General features: G+C 39.9%; 2 protein-coding genes across 2 annotated transcripts in view; both read right to left on the minus strand.

Moving 5' to 3' along the window:
• LOC306737631 (3',5'-cyclic-AMP phosphodiesterase 4B-like) overlaps positions 1 to 5172 on the minus strand; it is a gene marked incomplete at its 5' end in the record, with an annotated part of 35503 nt that extends 30331 nt beyond the window's left edge. Inside the window, one exon of the mRNA XM_079219380.1 lies at positions 5119 to 5172. Coding sequence (XP_079075506.1) covers positions 5119 to 5172 — 54 coding nt within the window. The remainder of the gene's footprint in view (positions 1 to 5118) is intronic.
• Positions 5173 to 20289: 15117 nt separating this feature from the next.
• LOC306739369 (leptin receptor gene-related protein) lies at positions 20290 to 23138 on the minus strand. The gene is made up of 4 exons (XM_079221365.1): positions 23043 to 23138; positions 22563 to 22638; positions 21958 to 22144; positions 20290 to 21778 (listed from the first exon to the last, which is right to left on the minus strand). The coding sequence occupies exons 1-4, from the start codon at positions 23056 to 23058 to the stop codon at positions 21662 to 21664; spliced, it is 396 nt and encodes a 131-aa protein (XP_079077491.1). The 5' UTR covers positions 23059 to 23138; the 3' UTR covers positions 20290 to 21661.
• Between the last annotated feature and the right edge of the window lie 497 nt (positions 23139 to 23635).

Genomic DNA, 23635 nt, shown 5'->3' on the forward strand with positions numbered 1-23635 from the left:
TGGTGCCGAGGGGGGAATGGAGGATCGAGGAATTCCTAGAACATGGCTTTGGAAAACAAAACATTTTGTGTGCCGGGCGAAGTAGACCAGACAAAGAAGATGAGTGTGAGAAAACAAGATTGACAGAAGAAAGAAGAAACTTGTCAAGATCGAGTCTGCACATGGTCAAATACTAATATGGGAACATCTAAAATGTTGGCAGATTGTTGTTTATTTAAAACAAATAACTATCTTGACTTTTTAAAGAACATAGCAGGACATTTTACATTTATAAAAGTGTTCTATATAGTAGACACACTACGTTATGATGATAGCATTTCTGTCCTGCATTTTCTTATTAATCATCGATCAACATATACACCAGGAATGATATATCTGTAATGCCCTAATATTGGCGGATATGTGGCATATATATATTGGTCTAGCTCTACTAGGGACCAAGGTTACAGATTATTTTCATAACAGATTAATCTATTTATCAGTTCCTGAAATTATTATTATTCCTTATAAGTATGTCCTGAGGCAATGCTTTCAAAAGGCATGATTTTCCAACCAACAGTCCAAAGCCCAAAGATATTTGTTGGAGCCATAATGGTGTTTGTTGTTTGAGGGAAACACAGGGTGGATGGGGACATGCAGTTCCTGCATTTGAACACAGGGTGGCACATTAACTTCAAAAGGGCATATAGGTAAGTGCCAGGTATTGGGAACAGGCGTGTGTGGATGGGAAGCACAATAGTTTTTGACCATGGTCGAGCCAGCTTCTCGTCCTTTTTGGCTAAGATCAAGTGTTGTATCCTGTCTCGTGGTATCTTGTGCTGTGACCAACATGTAAGGTGATTTTATGCTATGGTGTCACGGATTAAATGTATCGAAAAAGACAGTGCTGGAATGGACAGTGGATTTGTATGTGGCAAGAACACGTGTCCGAACATGTTCTCCCGTTCAACCCACCGTGGCTCTAAGACTTAAATTGGTTAAGGTTAGAGCCTCTACAGCAGGGGTGTCGAAACTACAGCCTGCCTGCAGCAAGTTCTAGAAATATAATGGAGAGAAAGTCAGGCAAATGGCAATCGTATTTTTGCCGTCCAAACAAAACACAAGAAAAGGCCTCACTGACGGCTACGAGGTCGCTCAGACGGAGACTTCATAACACAGAGCCTCGCTAAAGTCAGGAATAATGTGCCCGGAAAAGATGCCGCAAATCAACAACGTGAGCAAGTCCAGAAAACAAAGAATTGTCAGCTAACTTAAAGCATCAGGTGTCAGATAAAGCTTGTGCTCGTGCTTTTGCGTGTGATGAGAGCACAGACGCCGCTTAGCTGTTATTATTTTGTGGGGAATTTACGATAACTCTGAGGTCGCTGCTCCGTGTTGCAGCGGATTTATTCCCTGAGGCCAGAAATTGACCAGTTTTTGAAAGAGAAGGACCGACCTCGTCATGAACTGAGTGACCCTCTATGGTTGGCAGGCTTCACATTTCTAGTCGATCTTACTCATCATCTCAAAACACTGAACAAGAGCCTGCAAGGCAAAGAGCGGGTAGCACCACAACACCACACACACATGAAAGCATGCTGTGTGAAGCTCCTTCTCTTTGAGACACAACTACACAACTTCAATGTTGCGCACTTCCCCACGCTGTCTGAAATCAGAGCACCTTTTCCAGAGGCCGACCTTTCTGCTAAAATAGGGAAATATGTGTCTGTCATCACATCTCATGACAGAATTCAGTGAGTGCTTCCAAGATTTGTTCTGCCATTGAGAAAGAAATCAAGCTGTGGGAGAAGTGGAAGAGAGTCTGCAACTAGAACTGATGGAGATGCAGTGTGATGATTCTCTGAAGAACCAGCATCAGCTTCTCTCCCTACTTATATATATATATATATATATATATATATATATATATATATATATATAATATATGTAACAAGTGTATACGTGTGTATACAGCAGATTTATATATATATATACATATACATATATATATATATATATATATATATACATATACATATATATATATATATTGTGCTCAGGTTAGGGTTACATATATATATATATATATATATATAAAGCAGGGCAAGCAGCATCGAACAAAGCCTTGTAAAAAGTGAAAAGGTCCTTTGTGAAAGCACTTGCACATCTGTCTTGTTGAGGTGTACCTAAGTTGCATCTCTTTAAGGGCTGCCAGCACTGTCATCTGATCCCATTAAAATGTCCTCTTTATTGCATCAAGAAAAGTACAGCGTTTCATGTCCAAATTGGCTCTTCGGTGAAAACAGAGAATGGAAAATTACATGAGAAATAACGGTTAAAAGGAAAAATGCTAAAATTAAAATTAACAAGGGAGTGAATGAAGTGAGACTGAGTGATGTTCCATGAGAGCCTGCAGCGATCTAATAATTATAGGGAGAGAAGACAACAGACAGAAAGAGGAAGACAGCCCACCTCCTCTTTTCAGTGGAAGTGACAAACAGGGTGCATCACAAGTCTCTTAATTGTGTCCCTGTGTCCCTCACTTGCGTCTTTTCTTTGCGTCCTAGTCCCTCCCACCAGAGATGCATGGAGACGTAAGGAAACCATGCGAGGAGAGAGGACACAAGGAAATATGTTTTCAGAGACATGAGACGTCCTTTCCTCTGAAGCGTCACTTGAAGCAACATCTGTTTCTGATGACTGCGGCCGCTGATCACATCTGGATCAATCAGCTGTCAGTCGGCTTTAACAGAAACAACAATTAAGAGACTTGGGATGCACCCACATTATTCACTGTGACGCGCCATTTAGGAAGCAAAAAAACAACATGAATGAAAGTAAAGTGAATAATGTGGAGCGGGGACAGAGAGTTTGTGAATGAGAGAAGGGAAGACAGAGTGAAGAGTAGCAGCTGATTGTCTATAAACACAGCTCTGCTGACTCCTCCACCCCTTGTAGGAAATGCAATTTGTCTGATTTATTGTCCCTATCCCAGGAAAAAGCGTGCAAATTAAATCGGGCAAAACATGAATCCAACGACTCTGTTCTGTGACCGCTTCGTCTTACACAATCACTCCTCTCAAACAAACTTTACAATCAGAGATCTAGATAGTCTCTTGTCAATATCGTATCACTGTAACTTTCAATATCAAATGATTTATCAATTGCGTATTGATTACGCCTTTGACATCTGGACATTTAATTCAAGTTCCTCAATGATCCCACGCCTGGGGACCAAATAGCACTTGAAAGAAGAAATACTGCTGATTCACTTTGAGTGTACGCCTGAATATAAACCAGGACAAGGATAAGGATGTTGATAATTTTAGAATTCAAAACAGTACATGTAGAAACCTGGATGCATCAGATGTACCGGAACATGGTCATAAAAGGACAGGAACAGGAGATGAAAGGTACAACAATGAGTCTGAAACGAAGGTTGTGTATCTCCAATGTCAAACACAGGCAGAGTGGGTGTTTTTCTCGGTGAAGATGAAAGGCCTCTCTTGGCCGCTGTGTCTAAACAACTCCAGTGTTCTCTGGGATACTTCCAAAAAGCCTTTTTGAAGAAGGTGGTATAAATGAGACGGCGCTAGCAGTGACGGTCTAACAGCACGGCTTGATGCGGTGCCGAAATTATGGAATCTAGGAGTCAAAACAGGACTGAACGGTGGGAGATGGACACTCAAGGTTGAGGTGTTGAATAGCAGATGTCTATACAGAATTATATTAGACTTTTCTTGAAAATTAGCTTATAATATAATAATATAATATAATGTAACTACTACTTCATTAATATTTACATCTTGAACTATGTAACACAAACCTTTCGTTGCTTTTTAGCGTGTCTGCTTTCAGATTTCGATTATTTGTTGATATGAATAAAATATATCTTAATGTCAGACATTGAATGCCTTACATTGATAGAAATATGCCCAGGACTTAATTGTTCTATCTTGTTTGTTTTTCATTAAAAAATATTACAATAAAAAATATTACAATAAACAAAACAAATAATAAATTGAATGCTGACATATAAACAGGTACTGTTATTCTCTGGTGCTATTACAGTGCCTCACATATCTTTAGGTTTGGGATGTACTGAGTAGCATTAAGTAGCATGTTGAAAATAGTATTACTATCTATGACACTGAAATAGGGGAACATTTTAAACATTAAATAAGCCGGCTCACGCATTCCTGCCAGTAGATTGTAATAAGCATTTTCAGGTGCTGTTAATTAAAGGTTTTCATTTTGAAAAATGTGCCATTACCGAAATCACAACTGGTATGCAAGTAAAAATGACCTTGAGTCATTCATGATGTTAATAGCAATTATGCTGAATTAAGTTATGCATTTCCTGAAAAATAACTCCATTATATGTTTTACTATTATTTTTCATTATCATAAATATTCAGTAACTAGTCGTGAATTACAGGGGGGTTGAAGGGTGATGGAGGTCAGTCACAGCAGGAAAACTTTCATCATCCAGGATGCAGCTTGGCCTCTGAGCTCCTGTTGGACAACATCAGCGTGAATGATCTGGCTGGCTGTCCAGTCGTAAACACCGGTGGCGTAGAGGAGAAACAGATGGGCCTCTCTGTCAGATCTCCGTCCTTCCTCATCTTATCCATGTTTCCACTCAGTCCATGCCCCAAATGTCTCCTGGTGTGAACTGTCTTCTAACACCTTTCCTCCTCTTCCCGGTCTGTGTCCTTCTAAACTCTGCATCACTCCCCAACTCTCTGTCTCTATGATCTTCTAAAAATCACTCTCACAAAACACACTTTACCTCTCCCCCTGTCTCTGTTATAACACACACACGCACACACAAATCTCACTCTCTGCAGCGTGTCCTGCTGGATAGCGATCTGTTGTGTACAGTACAGTCATCTGTTTATGAGTCACCGACATACTACACCTTGCCGCCTTCGTGTATTCCCACTAGAGCTCACTGTGTCTTTGTTCGGGTGGAAACGAAAGGAAGGCAAACACAATCTACAGCAACTGTGCAAACTGCAGAATTAGGCTCTAAACTTTCGAAGCGAGATTCAGGATTTCAGATAAAAGGAAATCTCAAGTGGCTGTGTAATGAATGCATAGAGGGATTCATGGTTGCACAAAAGAGTGATTGGGAAAATCAGTACTTACATCGCCTGGTATAACCCCCTGGGCACTCCTGCTTTTCTTCATCCTGAGGGATGTTCAGCCAGATTCTCTCTCTCCCCGTCTCTGATCCGTTCTCCGAAAACGCAGCTCTTCCCTGCTTCACCAGCACGCCTGCACATGGGAGACAGAGAGGAGGGGGAGGGCCATGATAAAGTAACCAGTTCCAAAAGTTATTCTGGCTCCCTCACAGTGGCCATCATGTCTGCAATTGTTGTCAGACTTGTGTTATTATTCCGACTTGGTAATCAACTTCTGAGTCCAGTACTTTGACAAGTCTTCAACGCTGTATTGAATTACAGACTGCATTCTACAACTTTGACAAAAAAGCAGACATTACATGAACTGTGATGAAGTACCTATCCCAGCAGTTTGTACACGCTTATACAAGTGGACATTTACACTGTAAAATGCACACAATGAATGCAGACATACTTTACAGGTAGATAAAACACAGTAAAAGGTATACAAACGAAACTGTATGGTTTTGACTATTAGCTGTGGTTACAGTGTTGTTAGATCATTTATTGTAAACCTAAGACCACTGTGCCCACTGTCAGTAGAGCCCAACATAGCTCGAACATGGCTCTGTAGACTCTGTTCTGAGTTTTTCTATTTAACAAATAGAAGTACCACCTAAATAGTTTTTCTATTTAACAAATAGAAGTACCACCAACCAGTCATGTTGCAGTTCACTTCAATGTCTGTCCAAAATGTTAACACTTTTTCATTTTCCTATTGTGTGAATTTAAGTCGTAATTAGCAAATCAATTTTTGAGTTGAGGGAAAATGTGTTTTGTAAGGTCACAGTGACCCTGACCACTTGAGTGCAAATGTGTGCCAAATTTGAAGAAATTTGCTCAAGGTGTTCCTGAGATATTGCTTCGACGACAATGGATAACCCGAATACAAACTTCTTCAATGTTACATGTCGTCAAACCAAAAACAGCTGTGCCACAACACGACCAGACATTTGATGCCAGTCTGCAGTTCTTAATACTCAGTTGGCTGTGTGGGTAACAGTGTTGTTAAATATAGGCAATTAACTATAGGCTAAAAAACTAAAATAAGTGCAAAAACTAAAATAAACCTGGTATGTATTACTGCATATAATACACTCTGTGGAAATGGTTCTATGAAAAAAAGAGTGATAGAGTGCATGTGTATGTGCCTAAAGGTCTGCTCGTTCAGTCCCGTCTGTCAGCCTGATTTGTATGCTGCAACTGTACACTCATCAATAATAGAAAGACCACAGCTGGGAGAAAATCACCAAAAGGCAGAGATGAATGACTAATCTTTGTGACAGAAATTAATTGATATTGTCCATGTCCCTATTGATCGGCCCCACCTCCCTGTGGTTCTAACCCATCACCCTGTTTTACCAGGCACTGTGCCCTTGTGATGAAGTCAGTGTGCAGTAGCAGTGTGTACTGGTGACGGAGGCTGTTGTTGGTGCTTTCCGGATGCTGCCAAGTCAAGTGCCATGAAAATAGAGTCCTCATTGCACAAACAACCATGTTTTGTTTGTAGCTTTTCAAACAACATATGTACTGTGTGTGCGTCTTCCTGTTACCCTCAGTAATTGTGAAAAAAGAAACATGGGAGGTAAAATGACAGCAGATCACAGAGGGATTAGTTTTTTGAGCATCTGTAATATTCAGCAGCTGGTTCAAATCTGAGCAGGAGATCAAAGTTCTTAATAATGTATGGGTTTGATAGATGTGTCCATTATAGGTTTCACAAGAACACCATTTAAATTATTCATACTTCATGATCCAGAGGTTTCAAGTAGATGTTTAGGATGAGGTGGTTGTTGTGACCATAACAGTAAGAGGAATCGAGTTAGAGCAATGGGCAATTAATTATTGTCGTAGACTTAAGAGTTTTGTATTTCAATGCTATTCATATTTTTTTCTCTCAACACCAAGGCTCCTGTTCTGTCAAATACATGCCTTAACTATGAGTCTCCCCAATAGCACCATTTCAGAAAGTAATTTCCAAGAAAATATTTTTCTTGCCATCATAAAAATTCTGTCATCGTTCCAGTGTATATCATTAACATATTAATATCAGTACTTGTGCCTTTTACATATTTTTGCTCAACGAGTAATTTAAATGCTGGCTTAGATTTAAGATGTATGCATGTGATGTGTGTTCGCTATCTTGTAGGGCTGCAACTAATGTTTTTCATGATCCATTCATCTGTTGACTCAATACATTTATGGTTTTGCTTATAAAATGTAAAGAATTGTGAAATGAAATGGCCATTGGACTTTCTCAGACCCCATGGTGACATCTGCAAATTGCTTGTTTAGCCCAACCAACAGTCAATAGTAAAGTGATAACGATGAAAACAGAGAAATTATTGTGTTCGGGGTAGCTGGATATGGCAAGTTTTGGTCATTTTTGCTGAATTAAACAATCCACATCATCGTCTGTCAATTGAATAATGAATGAAAGACCAAATAATTTCAGAGTCTATTTTATCTCTTGCAGCACACTGTTTGGCGATACATATTGCAGCACTGATATGGTACACTTGGCTTACTAAGGGCTGGCATTTCATTATGATCTTTTCAGTATGGTCTTTTGTCAGTGTTTGGCCTTGTTTTTTAATAATCTCCTGTGTTTACAAAGTACGTTTTAAACATCGTTTGGAATTTGTTTTTTAGGGACAACTGACGGCACATGGTTGAGCCTTTTGAAATCAGTGATCACTCAGCTCATTATCTACAAAAAACCTGCGGCTGCATCCAAGAAAACAATCTTCCCAGTAAGCATATTAAAAGTAATTAAATTAAATGGTTGTTACAAAACTTACTTTTCCCTTGCCATCAGCACTTCGGTGAAAAGGACAGAGCCCTGTGAATACATCCAGGGATGAATGAGCCGGAGACTCTGAAGAGCATTTAACCTAAATCTAAAAGACGTGCACTTCTACATTTCTTAGAGAAACAAGCTTCAAGTAACCTCTCATCTTTGTCAGCCCAGCAATAAGTCATCCCCATTGTGGTTGCCTGTACCTCTAGAAATAATTGATCGTTCACGTAAGCGGGCAATAGAATGCATGGTCACGAGGCAGCACTCGAGATCCAGATTGTAAGGATTTGGCTTGGAGAGCTCTCCAGGGATCATTGTGCTGGGCGTATACCATTGTACTTCATTTACAAAGCAAAGGCCATGGACAAACTTTACTTTAAACATTAAAGCCATTAAACACGGCTGCTTGAAGTTAGAGTTAAGTATGTACGAGTCCAGTGTGTTGTCTGTGGGCACACTTGAGGAAACACAGTAGATTAATTGCATCATCTTCCCCAAGAACACCAGATACAGAGCTTGACAGAAAATCACCGAAATTGACAGAAAAAAAATTAACAACAACTGATTTATCATCTAAGTCATTCATAAATCATAAATGCCGAATGTTTACTGGTCCCAGCTAATTAAATCTGAGTATTTGACATTTAATATTATTGTAAAACAAATTATTGAAGCCGTTATTCCACTTTGTTCAACCATTTTAGAGACCAAATAATGAACTGACGGATAAAAGTGGTTAGTGTGATTAGTGGTTTTGTGTCTAATGGAGTTTGGTTTCTTGCCACAGTACAAAAAATGGACTCTAAAAACTCGCAGGTGTGAATTTTAGTGTGAAAGAGCTAGAGACTCGAGACCGGGTCAGATCCTGGTTTTCCCTGTGTATGCTGCAAGATACATCAACACCAAAATAAGTCAGATTTACTGTTGTAGAAAAAAAAAAAACAACAAAAAAAAGAACATACAGCACGATGCACGTATGTAGACTTTACTTACCCAGTGTTGATGTATTCTGTATAAGAGTACTAAATGGAGAAGTAAGCAGTACTGGTCACGAGACAAGACAGCTGTCGACAACTGCAGCAGACCCTGTTAGTCTGTTGGGCCACATTCATCCAATCAAAACAACACAACACCTGCTGAATAGAGTGGTGCAGAAATGAGTCCTCAAAGAATAGTCCTGCAGAATATACATTATTATTCATGCACTTGCAGTTCCCTTGTCTTTAAGTCCAGGGGGGTTTGCATGGGTTTCTGGTTAGATGCTTCAAATAAGGTCTGTTGTGAACATAAGCTGAAGAGATTTTAAAGTTTGGTTTTACGACATAAACTACATCAGTACATATCCCACTTGTGAATTTTGAAGCTTTCATGTGTCTTAAAAAATGTGGTTGCTAACAAGTGGCTAAATAAGACGACAGATGTTGTCGGGGACAACAACATCACACCGATTAGTCCACCTTTTAAGCCTTGTTGTGTTTATACAGAAGGGAGCTGGTGATGTAATGCAAAGTACCATTACTGTTGGAACTGGGCTCCGATAGTGGGCGAGAAATGTGCAGCCGCCACCAAGCACGAACATCACCGTTTTACATATTTATTCAGTTATCTTATTTATTACTTTCACTTCCTATTTATTTATTTGAGCTTGAAGTTCAGTAGACTTGCGCTTAGGTAACCGTGGTGTATTTTGTTAGCTTTCTACTTCCGGCAATTGCATGTATGCTTCACAAAGTATAAAAGTGTTCATTTGTGATGAATATCTTGCTAAATAACACATGCAATAATCAAATTATAATCCCCAAAACCCATAATCGCATTGGATTTTTGTTGAGGAAACTCATACAATACAAACTTCCAGGTTGGCCAACAAAAAAACATCATCCCTACAGACCTCTTCATCGGGAAGTGTAATTTCAACACCGATGATGGCACTACTGATGGCATCATTTCTCTTTACCAATTTAAACATTGCTTTTCTGGCCCTGTTGCTAAGTGTCCAGATATACTTTGTATACATCTCTTCTCCAAACTCAGATCCTCCACGTAAAAAAAAGCCTTAAACCAGATTTAGACACTGAGCTGAACTTTTGTGACCAAATAAAAGGGATTGAGCAATCTTGTTTGATCACCACAAAAATATATCTAAGATCAAATCGTGACCTTGAAAGAAAAGCTGTGGTTCCGACTGAAAGGACCGAGTGAGTTCAGCTCACTGAGTGGAGATACAGCTCACAGCTCACAGCTCACATTCAACTTTACATTTAGTTCAAAGACCAGACCTCAGTATTCCATCATATTCCTTCTCACTGGAATCATTTTACGTAACATATTGCACTTTCTGTTTAAATGTGATTTCTAATCTTTCAGAAACTTACTCATAGTGCAAATCACACCTAAAACCTCTCCAGATCACTTACTGACTATTATGTGTCTGAAAAGGTAAATTTGATTTAAAGAAAAATATGTGACTCACGGATATGAACAGATGTATCATTGACACTGTATTTTTCTAATTTCTGGAATATCTACATGGATTATTGATCTGATATATAAACAAACATTATGTATAAACTGGTTGCTACTATACTGTATCAGCACGTGGCATTCACAGACTCCCATGTACAACACGCTAACTGTATTCACTGGGTGCAATTTGCTTGTCAGGTCAAGTCTCTTTAGTCCTATCTGCAGATTAGATCAAAACTTAGACAAATCCATTTTAATGTAATTCATACATAACATTAATATTATAACAATCAATATTTAGGCAGCAATGAGTTTTAAGGCAAAAACTATTTTCTAATCTTATCTCTCCTTCCCACACTCTTTGTGTGGGCATGCCCTCCACACTAAGCAGTTGATGCACTTCTTGCAGGTAGACTTGCAATAATAACAACCATAACATAATGTATACATTATAGCTTATTAAAAGTAGTATCTCTACTTCTATGACACAGAGAGGGACAGACAGAGTTAACATAGCAGTTCAAGCAGAGTTCCTCTATTGATCAAAAAGAGATGTATTAACTAAATAGATGCAGATTAATTTCTTAAATAAAGTGTTATTGTATGCAAAATGATTTGTTCTCAGAAGTAAATGTCAACATAATTTCTTATATCATATAATTTAAGTAGAAACCTGTCAAACATCAGCCCAAAGCCATATGAGCTCTATGCAAATGTCAAACAATTGTCCACTTGGATTACTTATTGCTAGCAAATCAAAACAGCCACAATGGAAACTTGGCTTTTTGTATTTGCATTCAGTACAGTGAAGCTGACTCCAGTAGAAAGGAACTTTTGAGACGGGTGAAGGCTGAGTTTGTTGAGGAGGAAGAGAAACAACACACATTTGTGGCAGCTGAAAGATGACGTCAGCGTGGAGGCCACATGCTGGGAACCCACTGCCCTACTGTACAGACACAAAGAGAGAGAGAGAGCGAGAGAGAGAGAGAGAGACACTCTGTGAGTCTGTTGTCACCGAGCCACGTGTCACAAGACCATTTAAGGAGGGTCTGCTGCCATACCATTTGTTTGTCATTTTGCCGTTGCAAATATATCCTCATTAGTCGACTCATGAGTTAGTCAGTTACTCTTTCAAACTGAAAGTACAAACTGTCTTAATTGTGATGTCGCAAATGGCGTTTTATAAAGCTTAGTTTGGGAACAAGGACCACGCCCCGAACACAGCTCATTTTCCCCTAAGTACTTCAGCACAACCAAACCGTTCACTTCCTCTTCGACTCAGTTTCCACATCCCTCCCCCAACCCTGTTATTGTCTTCCTTTTCTCTCTCTCTCTCTCTCTCTCTCTCTCTCTCTCTCTCTCTCTCTCTCTCTCTCTCTTTCTCTCTCTCTCTCTTTGGATTAAAGGAACAACGGGGGACTCCACCAGAGCTTCTGAAGAGACGACCCCCACTCACAAGTCTCCATTCTCCCCATTCCCACCACAACCCAGACCAGCGGCCTCTCATCGCACCCCTCCAACCTTGTTTCCACGATCCTCTACCCTCCTCGTTCCTTCTCCCTTAAACCCTTCATCCCTCGACCCCCATCCCTTATCCTGCATCGCTTCATCCCTCGACCCTATCCCTACATCCCTTCAGCCCACGACCCCCCTTCCTTCCTCCTTCAAACCCCCGCTTCCTAAATCGGACCCTCTCGTTTCATCTCGCAATAAACCATCTGAAACCCATATCGCTATCAGCTCAAATTCATTTAATTGTTGTTTTTTCGTGTTTAATTGCTGTTGCACTTATGTCAAATGACAGAATACATTAATCAACATCAGAAAAAGGTGGACCACCGAGCAGGATCTGCCGGACCAAACACCACCGAAAGAGAAGTCAGGTGACCCAGGGAGGAGAGCCGAGATGGGAGGAGCTAGATTAACCCAGCTAAAACCTAAGGCTTGTCCACTACACAGCCTAATCCTGGCTAATGTCCAGTAAAAGGAAAATAACGTGGATGAAATAAGCCTTCAGGTTAACCCAGTAACAAGAGGTCGGTGACTGTTGTGCCCACATCTTCACAGAGTAGTGGTTTCTGCTATTTGCTATTTGTTTTTTTGTCTTGTTTTTCTTGTGTTGTAAACGGGCTCCAACTGCATTTAACTTTGAATTCTTTTGTTGCATAATGACAATAAATTATCTTTGAATTTTGGGATAATACCCCCTGCCTTAAAAGAAGAATAACTACATCTCTGTTGTGTAATAATTATTTGTTAACACTCCTTTGGTCATGTTTGGCATTCATCAGAGATAATATCATTTTTCCCTTCTTATATTTAGATGAAAGAGGTGAATAAATGTTCAATTAATTATGAGTATTTAGTGCTGTTTAACTGCGCTATGTCAGAGACCAATCAAACCATTTAAAAGATAAAAGAAAGAAAAGATAAATAATTGGTGGGCCAGGACATATGGCAACTGTGACTGTGGATGAGTCACTTGATTGGAGTTGCTGAACAGCCCAATAATTATGAGGGAGTGCCATTATGTCAGATTTAAACACCCACACACACATAAACTAATTACCCCGTTGTATTCAAATCACCCAGTTCACTGTCTGTTCAGCACTTCATCCGTTATCCATTCACAAACCTTGCCATTGTCAGCTACAATGATTAAAGCTTTTCGGGGGAAATTTTAACAAATGACTTGGAGAGTAAGGAGGCAACAGAAGGCTTGGCAGAGTCTGCAGGATTTGGGGCACAGAGGGGGCCTTTGGTGATGTCACCAGTTGGCAACCTCCATGTCAACATGGCTGTAAATCCCTCAGATGACAGCTGAGACAGACATGAATCTGTGTGCAGTTTTGAGAGACTCTTGAGGTTGAAGTGAATCAATCAGTGAATCTGTATCAATATCAATATCACGGTTGCAAGGGCATGCTCCATCTCCTGAATACATATATGCAGCGGTTAAAGTAGGCCGTAACGAACAAAGCCAATAAATCTGATTGGAAATTCATACATAATAATGTCAAGCGAGTTCATTCTTAATGTGCTGCAGCCTGGTGTTCCTTCTAGTAAATGCCATCGAAAAACAAATTAGAAAGTAATGTGGTCCCAGTAATTTTCTCCTGTTGCACCACCTGAACCTTCTGAGAAGCAGCCATTGGAAGCGAGACCAAAGCTAGACGTGAGCTTCGCCCACCGCAGCGATTTCGTGGAATCTGGAATCTGAAGCGTGAAAAAACCTGAGGCCTCTCTCCCTGTGAGAGTAATGGTGATTCTAAGGGGGGGGTGGGCAGTGCCCCCATAATATTAATCCCAGACTCCCTTTACTGTACAATTTTCACCCGACATTTATACCACGAGAGAGGAAAGAGTAATTATTTATGCATGGGCAGTGATGAATAAAACATATGTTAACGTGGAATGAGTATGCTTGTATTTGTTGTTATCTATTGTTGGTCTTCTGGAGAACCAAACATAGGGGATGTGGTATATAACAGTTATATATTTTGTACCCTTAAAATCCCATTTTAAAAATGGTCTACAAACGTGACTCACTGAGTCGGTGTATTGATACTGTGGTGGCAGGGGCGTGGTTGGGCTCAGCTGCAGAGGGTGGTGTGGAAAGTGGCTCAAGGAACAGTGCCGGGAAGAGGCCTAATTGGCCTTAGCTTGAGAAAATTGGGTTTCTCCCTGATTAGCAGGTGGAGGAATGAAGGCGAAAAGAGGTCGGAGCCACAGTCGTGAGACTGGGCAAGTGAGAGCGTAGTCATTTGGGCGTTCAAAAAAACATTTGAGAACCTCCCATACAGTCGTGTGCTGGTCATTGTACGAGGGTACAGATGTTACAAATACTAGAAAGGATCATATTTAATAATGAGCAACATATTGTCCTCCAGACTTACTGTGTTTTATTTTTGTTCAACCAACAGCTCCATAACACATAGAACATTGACATATTCTGCTTGAAAATCAATGAATAAATCGTATACACTACTTAAAGTAAAAAACTGACTCTGACCACAATAATCCCACCCAGACACCATACAAATGTACTCACAGCTGAACCTCTTCTCCTTGGGCTAGTGTTGAAAGGATAGGTGGGAATTCACATCAGCAGACTGTCGACCTGAAAGACAAACAATGTATGTATTACAAATTTCACACATCAAACAAAAAGCAAAAAACAGCCAATAATATCGTCCAGCAGAAATGTGATTGATCAGCAACAAGGACCCCTGACAATATCACAAAAAGGGCAACATATTTCCCTCTGACAAGCATCGCACATGGATGTATTTACACATGATTTCCCAACAGTAAATAAAACATAATTACTTTTGACTAGAGTTGAAGGAAAAGTGTGGAGCTATAATGGTGGAAGCACTGAGACGTGTAAATCCCAGTTCATATTACCATCCAGTGCATACACACACATGCACACAACGCTTTCAGTCTTCACAATCAGCTGTTGATAATCTGTTTTTTTTAAATCACAGTTCCCACGATGACAAACACTCGCCCAGTCTGCAAACCTAACGGCCTAGCACAGACACGGCGCGTATTCATCATTGGAAGCGGAACATCAGTGTTCAGCAACAGAAAAGGCCCTAAAGTAACACCAGTAAAGTAACACCAACAAGCCAGTAAGTGAGTCACCAGTCCGGTAGTCCAAGTCCTTTTGACATGAAACTGGATGTATGTGTTCTGTAGCGAAGAATTTTAAATCATCAGTCAAGTGCAGGACCATTTTAAGATAAATTTAGCTTAAGGCAAAAAAAACATGCAACAAAAAAAAAAGATTGACAAGCAGTTTCTAAAGCCCGAGCACAAATTGGGTTAATTACATGCTCTGTTGTTTCAGCACTGACTGAGAATAAAAGATGAGTTCACGCACCACATGACCGAGACACGACAAAAATGCTATGAACTGGGCTTAAAGGGAAGTGCCCCTCTGAAATCTCTTCCTAAAATGAAACATGATAGTTCCGTTGGCATAATAGAAGAGCTTGTGTGTGATGCCAAACTCATTCACAGCTCAAAAGAAATATTTGAAAAAGAGAAACAATACTCTAGTTTTGTTTATATATAATTATTATGTTTTATAATTGAAATACAGCTTTAATCTGCATTCCGAAGATTGTAATGACCTTTTCAACAATGTTAAGAGCCAGTAGACCTGGAATATAATTGTGGTAGCTGAGACATTCGGATGGTGATGTCCATGAGACCGGGCAAAGATGAACTGCTGTGGTGTGACCAATATTCATAATTTATTCTTACTAACCTCAGTGAAGAAGCTTCATGATTCTGCTGTACCAAATTATGCTTCACACAAACCTACATATGTTGAAACATTTCAAGAAGTTAAACTGAATAATAAATTAGGGTTGAATGTGAATAATAATGTGTTTATGTTCATGAACACACTTTCAAGGAATATTTTTAAAGGCGTTTTCTGACAAGACAAAGACAATGACAAGCTACACATGCCAATCAGTTATTTCAGCTGGATTGATACTTTTGCATGCACATATTTCCGTGTGTATTTTACCTTGCTCCTTTGCAGCAAGCAAGGACTGTTGTGTCACTGGAACAGCAACCGTTTGGTTTCATCCTGAAATGATCTCACTTAAAATACCGTGTGACTCTGCTGTAAAGGCCAAATGGCTTATTGTGGTAGCTTCATGTTCCAGTCACCCACAGTCTCCCCTCTAACACAGAGGTAACTATTGAGTATCTATATTGACTAAAGTCAGACACATTAAGTCCCAACATAAATATGATGTTGATTTCTACTCGTGGGTGGAATAAAGGGCCTAACAAGTGCCATTTGTTTTCCGAATGTCGATGGTGGACCTCATTTAACTCAGACTTCTTTGCTAAATGGACAGTGATTGATTGTATAATGGCATATAAAACGCTCCAGCAATCCCTCCATTTACACAAATATTCACTTTTTTTCCACCGCCCCAAACCTTAATTGTCCCAAACTCAAATATATACTTCGAGCTCAATAAATAATATAATCTCTTCCTCGGGAAAGCCTTTCCCCTTGTCTGACCTCATCACCATCTACACATGTGTGTAGGCTGTTTCCAGAGCAGTACGCCATTCGGTTAGACGTCTTTCAAACTCGACACACCGAGTGAAACTGAACAGGTCGTCTGACAAAAAGAAGATGCCCACAATGCAAAGTCCTGCGAGAGATGAGGAGCCAGCCTACGTACAGACAAGACGCCGACGTGATGGGACTGAATCAAAAGCCTCTTAGTGCAACTCAAGATGCATCATATTTCCTCAATTATAGCACAGCTCAAATGACGGAAACATGCCACCTGAGCGTCGTAAAACATTTTTTTTTGTTAGCAAACCTTGGGAGCAACAACACGTCCATACCCCTGAGTGTAATCTACTTGTAATTTAATATGACACAACTTTAAGATACCGCGCGGGTTGTATGGTGTGTATTCACCTAGTTATTACACAATGAGGTCGATAAAAAAAAAGCTATTAAAAAATAAATTCCCCCTTTTCCCTAAGCGGAACATGGCCGGAACATGGCCGGACGGTCACACGCAGACTTACCGGGGGTTTATCTGCTGTCCCACGCGCTGCCGGGTTTGTGGTAAACCGTGGTCTCCCGTTTCTCTGTCGCGCCTCCGAAGCACGCGCCCCTTTTTATGAGGTTCCATTTGTGCCATTCGCGCTCGTTCCCATTCCCGACCCCGAGAGCGCATCGATTGGCTTTAACACTGACGACGCAAATCTTTCCCTTTACCAATGGCTGCCAGCGCGCACGCCCTCTCTGCCTTCTCACTACTGCCCTGCGTCCATTTGAATCCCTGCCAGATGGAGCACTGTATGGATGTGTCTGCTTCACCAGTTCAATGGAGCTACAACACCCACCCAGTTCTCTGCATTGTATTGACTCCCTGATGCGTTTTAGTTAATTGTCTCTCCAAGCTGTTGTCCTGCTTATGATTTAGTGAGACAAAGTTGAAAGTTTTGAACTGTGTTAGATAAATAGATAGATAGATAGATAGATAGATAGATAGATAGATAGATAGATAGATAGATAGACAGATAGACAGATAGACAGATAGATAGATAGATAGATAGATAGATAGATAGATAGATAGATAGATACTTTATTAATCCCCAAGGAGAAATTTGTTTGTGGCAGGAGCAAGCAAAGTTACATAGAAGACACAAAAATATTAGGTATGAAAAATACTCACAACAAAACAGCAGAAGCCCGTTTTTGTCACTGTGACAAACACATTAAGATCCTGTAAGTCATAATTATGAGATACTATCTCATAAACTTAACTATCTCATAATTTCGATTTACTATCTCATAATTCTGACTTAACTATCTTATAAGATAGTTAAGTCACACTGGTAGAAAACGGGCTTCCATAGAATAGCGTATTAAATTTAAGAAAATTAAACAATAAAGAATGTGCAAAAATGCAAAGTATATGCCGTGTATATTAAGTGTATGTAGTATACTGTATACAGTGAAATAGAAGTATGTACTAGCTAAACAACAAAAGCGGTGCTAGGGCTATCGATGTTGATGTTGATTCAATTGATGGAGGATCTGGCCAGAGGTGACTTATTATCAAGTCTTATAGCAGTGGGCAGGAATGTTCTCCTAGCTCATTAGAGAGCACAGTAGCTGAGAGGGAAGTTACGATACAATGTTACAATTTAAACGAAGATAACAAGAATTATCAGAAGTTTTAAATTAGCTGTTTATTGCAAATGCCATGGTATATTAAAACATCCACAGCATGTATAGGTATCTATATCATATATCTGTCGGTTTATTAGTGTAGTAGCCTATATTACAGTATCACACAACTATGTGCTGTGTTGCATTGGGTTGTGATGTTCTAAACTGTGTTAATCTGTCCTGTGTTTAAGACTGAGCAGTTTTTTTTTTGAATAATCTTGATACCTTTGCTGTTGCCAAGCAACAGCTGTCCTGGAAAAGAGATGAATGGGTGTCCCTGGGCTTTCTTCATCTCCACCCTCACCTTCATATGTTATTCTTCTCAATGTCTCTCTCTCTCCCACGTAGAATAAAAACACAGTTTGACTTCATCACTCACTCAACAGACAATTCCTTTATTCACATTTGAAATATGTAGATGGCTCATCTTGATCCACAGCCAACATGAGGTCCCTTTCTTGCTCTGATGAACCTACAAAAACATCTATAGTTAACTGGCAGCAATTGTCAAGTAACCTAATCTAAAAGAAAAATCACTTTTTTTTTCACAAATAATTTCCCTGTGAAACATGCTCCAGGCTTCAAGAGGCTCCCAAAGGGACTGATATCCAGTCATGACTGCACAATCATAACTGAGTGGAGTTTTAGGGTATCACCTTCAACACCTGATTGCAGCCATAGAAAACATCTCTCATGGTCTTGGGCTTTGACAGGCTTCATGGGGCCGGGATGTGGTGCAGTACAACCCATAACACACATGGTTCTCAATCATGTTTTGGGGGTATTGATATTGCCCGTCTACTAAGCCTTTACTATTTCTGTGGTATAGTAACTCTGCCAGGACGTTCCGTGGCAGAATGGTAACAGCAACACATGTCCACACACCTTGCAGCGATGGTGGGGGCTCAAGTCCAGACTTCTGCAGCGCAATGCCTCTCAGCTTCAAGATACTTCAGGCAATTCAATTATCATTTCTACGTTTCCAGCAAGGCTTTGAAATGCATTTCAGTTGTCAGCATTGTCTTGTTGGTTACTGTGATTTTCTGCAGGACTATAAGTAACTGTGTTTCTACAGTAGATTGTTGGTTACTGTGATTTGTTTTACTATTGCAACTTCATTACTGCGATTTTCTCAGTAACAGTATTCTGCTGTGAAATATATGCTATCATGCCTTTCTTTTTTCAACCTGCAGAGACCAACTTTATATCCTTTAGTCTTAATTATGTCAGCTCATTTCTTAAACTTTACACAACCAAGCATTTCCATGCAAAATCACTTAACTAAACATATGTAACTGAGCTGTACAGCACACATTATCTATTGCACATACACGGTCTTCGTCTTCAGTGCTTTTCACACAGCAGCACTGATACAGCAGCTAACCTCTCTGTGGGATGTTAGTCCATGCATGCTGTTGTCTTTTCCTTGTGAAATGCAATCATGGGAGGCAACAACACAGATTCTCATAGAAATATTCATTCATTTGCAGACAGCGGTGAGGAAATGCACTTGGCTTAACGCGCAAATTGGTGAGGAAGCTTGAGTGCATCCATGACACACGTGAACAAAGAATGAGCGACTCAAGTTGCATGCAGCTGCACGGTTGTTTTCTACCACCTCCTATTCAACCCTGAAAAGAGAATGCTGCCTTGCAGTCTTTTGTTACGCAGCTTATTCACAACAGTAATGTTGTGGATCAAGTATTCAATATTAATGTTTTAGTGTTTGGAAATATCAAAACCGACAGGGAGGCCAACAGATGTGTTTCAGTGAAAATGATGTGCTGTTAGGCAAAACATGGAGCTGTTTTGCACACCACTTATTGAATATTGCAAAATATCTAAATGATTTAGCAGATGCTCACACCAGAGTTCCAGGACCATCAGGCAGGCCTATATATGCTCACAAAGTCTGGCCAGACGGAATTGATCCACACACACTACACCTCTCCTTCTTTCACAGTCTGTGTCTCATGGGAGACCATTACAGAAGTTCGCTACATTCACTGTTGCTGCTGTGCTATATAGTCCACACATATCCATCACAACTACCCAGACAAGCTTTACATAAGTCAGACCTCCATCCACTTCACACACCAGCAATAAACAGCAAGACGGAGTTTGTTTCATTATACAGGGAGTTTTAATCAATGTTAGAAAACAAAATGTAACCAGGAGCTTATAAAATAACCTTTGAGAGCTCCTCAGAACTCGTTAGTGGGAGTATGAGAGTCACAATAGAAAGCTTTCTTTACATGTCAGTTCTGAGATATACAATATAATATTACCCTCGAAAAGCATGAAGGATTAGAAAATCTGAAATTATACAGGACGATAACTAGAATTTGTGTGATCGTCAAGTGGGCTAATCATACAAACGTCATAACCACAGTAAAAGTAAGTTACTGGTAATGATGAAATAAAACATGATTATGTGATAGTGATTTTACTACTACACATTTCAATGGCTTCTGATGAGGATGATGATGAAACCCAAACATCTGACTCAAAACCAAATCACAGTGATATATCTATTATTCAAAATATACACTGGATGAGCTCGCATGCAAAGCCCGTAAAACACATTTACCATTCAACATGTAATAACCATTCACAAATTAATATCATGCCCTTAGTGGCTCAATTGTATGATTTTTTTTGTCATCTGCAAGAATATAAAATGGATATGGGTGCTTCTTCAGGCCTGTTCACACAATACTTGAACATAGAATCTTAGGTGTATGAATTTCACTACACAGTGCTTTCAGATCAAAATCCACAGTTCAAAAGGTGAATATGTTCCATTTTTGCACTCAAAATGATCTTTGGTGAGAATGTAAACAATTGCACCAGAACAAAAAGTAAGGCAGTTTTAATAAGTCAGTTTACATTAAGAAACAGACTTACATTAAGTCTTGTAGCAAAATGAAATCAAACAAAAACACACACACAATCTCCATACAAATATATCTTTACCTGATGAGGAGTCCTAAAACTAGTTAGCTTGGATTAAGATAACTTGCCCTGCCTTCACATTTTAAACAGCAGACAATGCTCATAATAAGCAAACCAAAATTCAGTACAACCAATCCTGCCTTGAACAGAGTTACTCTTTAGGATCCCAATATGATATTGATTAACTGAAGCATAATGAAATAGCAGGCAGCTGCAATAAGCAGGGGGATTTGGGGGTTGAAATAAAGCCGAGACAAGCTGCAATACATGGGTTATGGTGGATAGGTGTCTCTCTGGTTCTAGACATAAGGCACATTAATGGGATACATATTATTGTCTCCAACCCCAACACCGTTTAATATGAAAATTGGCTTGAAACCATGCCCAGTAAATTTGACATTTTTGCAGCATACTATGTACATGAGCATCATCCCCTTTTAATTAAGTGCAGGACACATACGCCCCTCAGTCTGCTGTCTATCCATTCAACTATCCACCTACCCATCCATCTGTCCTTCTGTCTGTCCACTGTCTGAAGGCACTCTACCATTGCTCCCAGCTGAAGTCGTCCCCACCTCCAAACACGACAAAAAAACCAAAGATGGTGAGGAAGATGACAGCATTTCCTGTCATCACCAGACCACAGGCACCCCACTGGATCTGTTGGAGGAAAATATTCATCCAGAATCAGTCCAAAATAAAGTTATAGTCCTTGGTTTTTCACAAAGCAAATAAAAAATGCATTTGAAATATACTAACAATTGATGTGGTGCACAGACATATCTATGCAAACAAATACAAGCCAAGCTAATGATGATGGCTATAAAGAGAGAACTCACTGTGGTATTGCGGGCGAGCACAATGGGAAGCCCAAAAGATGATACCACGATGCCAGTTGTTAAGAAGTAGGCCAGCTCTCTGCATGCATTGCTGGAGGAGTCCGTGTCATCACTGAGGCGTCTGGATATGAAGGTCGGGATGGGGCTCAATATGTAGAAAATCAGGACAAACAACGGCCAGTAGACCCTACAGAAACAGAAATGGAACAGTTAAAAGCAGGTTCCACATTTGATGACATACGATAATGGCACGAGTTTGCAGTTTGTTGGATTACAATTAACATAAAAAAAATATTGTGCCAAAACAAATCACTCGGAAATATTTAACCATTCACAACACATTTCAAAAGGGGCATTGCGAAAACGATGCCCAGTTTACCTATTATGAGAGGTATTACTCTGCCTGTAAAACATTTTTTATAATGTCTTATGTGATTATGTGACTACCCTAAATCTGAAAAAAAATAGCCCAAATTACATCAGAGTTATCTCAGCTTGGTCTCAAGGTTTAAAACCATTTAACAGAAAGCCTGCATTACAGACTGGGAGTATGGAGTTTTATAGGAGTGGGCATTGACTGAAAGACGTTATAACAAATAACTTACCCGTACTGTTCCAATGCACAGCCCAGAAGAAGAAATGTAAGTCCGATGGCTCCAGTGAAGGATAAAGCAACCAGTGCTGAAACAAAAAAAACATCCCATGAACGTCACATTGCGTTACACACTTAATTGCGATGTCCAAAGTTACAATTAGATACAAAACAGAAATCAGCTAACGTTACATTAAGTTTGCAACACTTGCTGTGTAATCTGTGTATGCCAAGTTAACTTTCTACTAGAAATAAATAACAATAACCGATAATTTAAAACAGGTGGACAACTTAACAACGGAACTAACGTTGTAGCTTAACACATCTACATGTTCTTGGGCAGTGTTGCATTGATAGCTTTCGTAATTAATGAGCACCATTGTTTCAAAAATATAGACTACACACACAACGTTTTTGAGGCATTAACGTCTGCGTAACTACATTAACGTAAATCTCAGCTGTCGACTGACTCATGACGACCAGAATACAATACCTTTAATTCCGGCCATTGCGATAAATGTGTGAAACTATCTGTTTGACTTTTGATCTTCTTCTTTGTGTTTTGTTTATGTGTTCAGGCTCTCCTTTCTTTCTTGGTAAACGCACTTCCTGCTTCCTCCATCGGGTTTTCCTTCGTCGTCAGGTGACTGTCTTAAAGCGACAGTAGCAGTCAGCCGAGGATTTAAACAGCATTGCCTACCGTGCACTGAACATGCAGACACACCTGAACGCCACAGGTGCTGCCGACTCCTCGTCTCCCATCATTAGCCGCTTGCATGTCCATTAATCAAATGTTCCTGTCAATCAAATATAGTTTTCTCCCATGATTGTTGCAACCCCTTATGGTGAGGAGCGGGGACCATGCAGCACCGTTCGTAGGGGCTTGGTTAACACCCACGTGATATCCGTGGTGTAAATTCCATACTGCATTTAAATTAGCATATGACCAGGCTGTATAAGACGTAACGTACCACCCAGCAAACTGCAAATGCAACCATACTGGAAGTGTAGCGATCCTTATATGCAAGGCTGCCTGCCAAACGTAAACATATGAACACAAACTCTCGTAAACCGAGACAGATGTAT

Source organism: Taurulus bubalis, assembly GCF_910589615.1.
Source record: "Taurulus bubalis genome assembly, chromosome: 1".
NCBI lineage: Eukaryota > Metazoa > Chordata > Actinopteri > Perciformes > Cottidae > Taurulus > Taurulus bubalis.